General features: G+C 40.3%; 1 protein-coding gene across 1 annotated transcript in view; it reads left to right on the forward strand.

The window, feature by feature from the left end:
- The first annotated feature begins 323 nt into the window (after positions 1-323).
- LOC123761475 (homeobox proposcipedia) overlaps positions 324-4,241 on the forward strand; it is a 103,418-nt gene continuing 99,500 nt past the window's right edge. Inside the window, exon 1 of the mRNA XM_069314493.1 lies at positions 324-466. Coding sequence (XP_069170594.1) covers positions 324-466 — 143 coding nt within the window. The remainder of the gene's footprint in view (positions 467-4,241) is intronic.

A 4,241-nucleotide genomic window follows, 5' to 3' on the forward strand; every position in this document is an offset into this window, starting at 1 on the left:
TCCGTGGTCTGACATTGTCATATATATATATATATATATATATATATATATATATATATATATATATATATATATATATATATATATATATAATTACAAACAGTAAATCAAATATTAATAATAGCCTCAAATTGTATGCCTCAAATTGAATACTAAAAAGTAAATTACCAAATGACTACCTAAGAAAAAAAGTTTTAAGTACCATTCTGACAATCACTCCCATTGGGACGATAAATTTATGCAGAAGGCCTGGCGGGGTGTGGCGAGGAGCGGGGCAGCCGACAGGCGGGATTTAAGGTTTACGGTGAGGTGGTCGGGCGTGCATGTCGGACGGCGTATATGCTGGCAGCAACAGCCGATGGGCGTCCGGAGCTGGTCAGGAGGACGAGGCCTCCACCAGCCCCGTGACAGCCGACCCGCCCTGTGCTGACCGCCCGCATGTAAATCATACAGAGGAGACTGGCAAGTGAATTAACCTGCATGGCGGGTTTTCTCTCTCTCTGTTTCTGTCAACCTCTCCCCACTCTTTATCTCTCTCTCTCTCTCTCTCTCTCTCTCTCTCTCTCTCTCTCTCTCTCTCTCTCTCTCTCTCTCTCTCTCTCTCTCTCTCTGTCTCACACACACACACACACACACACACTCTCTCTCTCACTACACGAGCTATTAACTCCACGTATCTCAGATCTTAACTGCAATGTTCGCTTTGAGATAATAGTTAAGATGCCGTAGGGGAAAATGTCGTATTGGGGTGGAAAATATATCCAAAATACGGAGCTCTGCAATGAATCATAAGGAAACTTGAAATATTAATAACTATATCAACGAATCTTTAAAATATTTTTTTAGTAATACAAGAATTAAATGACTACATATATATGTATTGAGATAGATAAGATGTTTAAAGTTAGAATAAAAGCAGTTTTAGAAACGTCTTTAGAGATAATTAAAGAGAACGAGGAACGGAGACAGCAAATGGGAAAATTAATAACATATATATATATAAGAAAGTTTGAAAACAATTGCAGTAAAAGATGAGGGAAAAAATGAGTGAGAGTGAAAAAGAGAAAACGAAAGAGGGAATTATGAGAGAGGAAAATAGCGAGACACAAATTTCAAAAATAAAAGCGAAAAGCAAAGGAAAATTAGATAGATTGATAAATAGAGAGAGGAGATTGGAGTGCATGGCAGTAGAATGCAGATCGTTTAGGGAGTAATCACAGAAAGTGGTGAAGCTGGAGGGAGTGTGTCGACCGGTGATGACATCTCTCCCTCTCTCTCTCTCTCTCTCTCTCTCTCTCTCTCTCTCTCTCTCTCTCTCTCTCTCTCTCTCTCTCTCCCTCTCTCTCTCCATCTATCTATCTCTCCCTCTTCACAACACTAGGAGTTACCAGCGCTCTGCCAACACCTCAACTCTCTTCGCCTACATCACTTGCCTTTATGAACACAGTTTCCTCAATGTTTACAATAGCAAACAATTATTATGATGACTTGTAAAGAAACAATTTATTAAACACTTAAACTGTGTTTTTCAGTTGAATCAAACTATGTGGGTCTTTTTGAGTTGATAAAAACTATTTGGGGTCTTTTTTGAATTGATACAAGCTTTGGAGTCTTTTTCAACTGACACAAACTATTAGATCTTTTTTATTTGTTACAACTATAGGGAATAATTCCGGAGACGGAAACTACAGGATATCTTTCATAATATTTGTGGAGATATTCTATAAAATGTCTGTAGAATATCTCCACAAGTAAGAGGAGATCTATCAGTTAATATATAATTTATTCATGAAAGCATGTCCCTTAATTAATATATCTATCAGGGACATACATCTACTCATCTGTCTATCTATACCTCTGTCCACCCATTAATTCATCCAACAGTTTATCCTTCTACATATTCATCAGTCTATCCATCTATCTAACCATATTATCCATCCACCTATCATCCATCTGCCTACTCTCTGTCTCTCTCTCTCTCTCTCTTAGTCTGATAAGAAGAAGCGTGGCATGAGAAACCTTAAAGGTTGTGGAAGAATCGATTGATTTATGTGAGTACGGACAAATAACTGACAGAAATAACATTTCTGTTCATTTTCCCGAGATCAGTGATTTATGAGTAGGTTAAGTTAGGTGTTTAGGTTCTGTTAGCGATTATTTGCATTTGAAGTTCGTGACTGAAGCTTTTATTGAGTTGCTTTTCGAACAGAGGTTGTCAGCGCGAAGCTCTGGTCGAAAAATGCTGGTCCGTTATCAGTTGCGAGTCGTGTGGAGCTATTGCGGCTGGATTAACGAACATTTGGTCTTTGTTGATGAGGGTGGGCTGGATCATAAGTAGCACAGCTACAAGAAAGCGAATCTATCAGCCCGAAGTACCTCTAAACTCAATTCCAGTGTTCCGAGCGACTCGAAACAAGATGGCTTGAAACAACACAACTATACCTCAACAAAACATCTTCAAAACTCGACGACTCGCAGCGCAAGAACCACAAACTCGAAACACCCTTCGAGCCACCTAAGTGACTCGAAACAGAGAGACACGACACAGCATGAGTCGAAAAAAACGAATCCTCGTTTCCAAACCCCTTTTCTGTCGTTCAGCTTGACATAACCAAACGCAAGCCCCCACAAGACGAGACTCGGCGCTCGAAGGCCCGTGACGCCGCGCCTGCATACCACACGGGTTGCCAACGTTTGTTTTTGTTTCCTGCCATGGCAGGTCCTCTGGATCCACCGCCGCTAGTGATGTAATAGGGGAAACTTCACGATGTATATGAAGTTTGTGTTTTATTTAGCCGGCGCTGTTACGGCTACTTTTCCCTTGTTTATCTGCATTTCGGCAACAAGTATCCCAACGGTGAGGAGAATTGAGTGAAAAGTTATGAGGGGTTGTATATGTAAGAAAGAAAATAGTGTAAACGAACTTTGTAAATGTATATACTATTTTGCTGTGTAATTCGTCTCGCTGCCACAGGATGTCAGGCCCCACAACAGTGCCGTGACGGCAGCCAGCGGTGACGATGAATAATTATGGCAGCCAAATGATTTAAATTAGAGTTTATCGCATCCGGGGTTTGGTCTCTCCTGTGCTACCGTCACTTTTGAGAAACTCTTGAGTTTATGTCTCTGTAACTGCTCTACAGGAAGTTGGTTTCAACTCTGAGGAATTTTTACGCACTAAAGAGCGTCATCGACCTCGTTGTTACATGGTAAAAATATCCAATTATTCATTAATGAATTTATTATTATTTTTTTTAGATTTGTAGCCTTAGACTATATTTTTATAGCTCTACAGGATTTGATATACCGTGAACATTGCTTGTCCCTTGTCTACTGAAGCGAAAAAAACGCTAAATATTTTATATTAATGACAAAATTTCGAATGATAAAAAAAAATCCTATTTTTTTAATAATAAGCCTCTGTCTCTCATCATGTTCTTGATAAATTTTACTAGAGAATTATCTTCTTTATTTAGTCACGATAATGTAATTTTACACAATTTTTTTTTTTAATAAATCACCCAGCAAAATCCAATTATTAGACCACAGACTAGCAAAGCTCATCCTTTATTATTGAAGAATTCAGAGTGTATCCTTCCAACTCTCATAGTGCATGTTTTACACCCTCAGAGTACATCTTTCCCACTTTCAGAGTGCATCTTCCCCCCCCCCTTTAGAGTGCATCTTTCCCACCCTCAGAGTGCATCTTTCCCACCCTCAGAGTGCATCTTCCCCCCTTAGAGTGCATCGTCCATCGTTAAATTCGTTCTGAATCTCACCAACATCTTCCCCTCAAATCACCACTGAACCCCGGGAACACATATGCCAAAACCTCCTTGCCAGCGACCCAAACATCCCGGCCACATTGTAGCCAAGCCAGGCAAGCAGCCCTGCCACGCCCTCCGTCGTATTATTTCAGGTCATCTGAGCTAAATTATAACTGCGTCTTCACCTGGTTTTTATTAAATCTTAACTTAAGCTACAGATCTCCTACAGACTAGAATGTTTTTTATTTATTTTTTTTAGCGTAGAAACAAGCCAAAGCTTGGTTAAACGACGCTAGACCATCGTAATGCAGGTGTGTCGAAACCCTAACCATCCATCGACCATGAGGTAGAGCTCTTAAAAGCCTTTGACAAGTGGCCCGTATTTTTGTTAAGGTGGAGGTGGCATCACTGCGAGTCCAGCTCTTAATAGCCGCGTTCGGGCCACCTACCTTTGGCAACACTGTGAATGGCTGT

Source organism: Procambarus clarkii, chromosome 7 (assembly GCF_040958095.1).
Source record: "Procambarus clarkii isolate CNS0578487 chromosome 7, FALCON_Pclarkii_2.0, whole genome shotgun sequence".
Classification (NCBI taxonomy): Eukaryota; Metazoa; Arthropoda; class Malacostraca; order Decapoda; family Cambaridae; genus Procambarus; species Procambarus clarkii.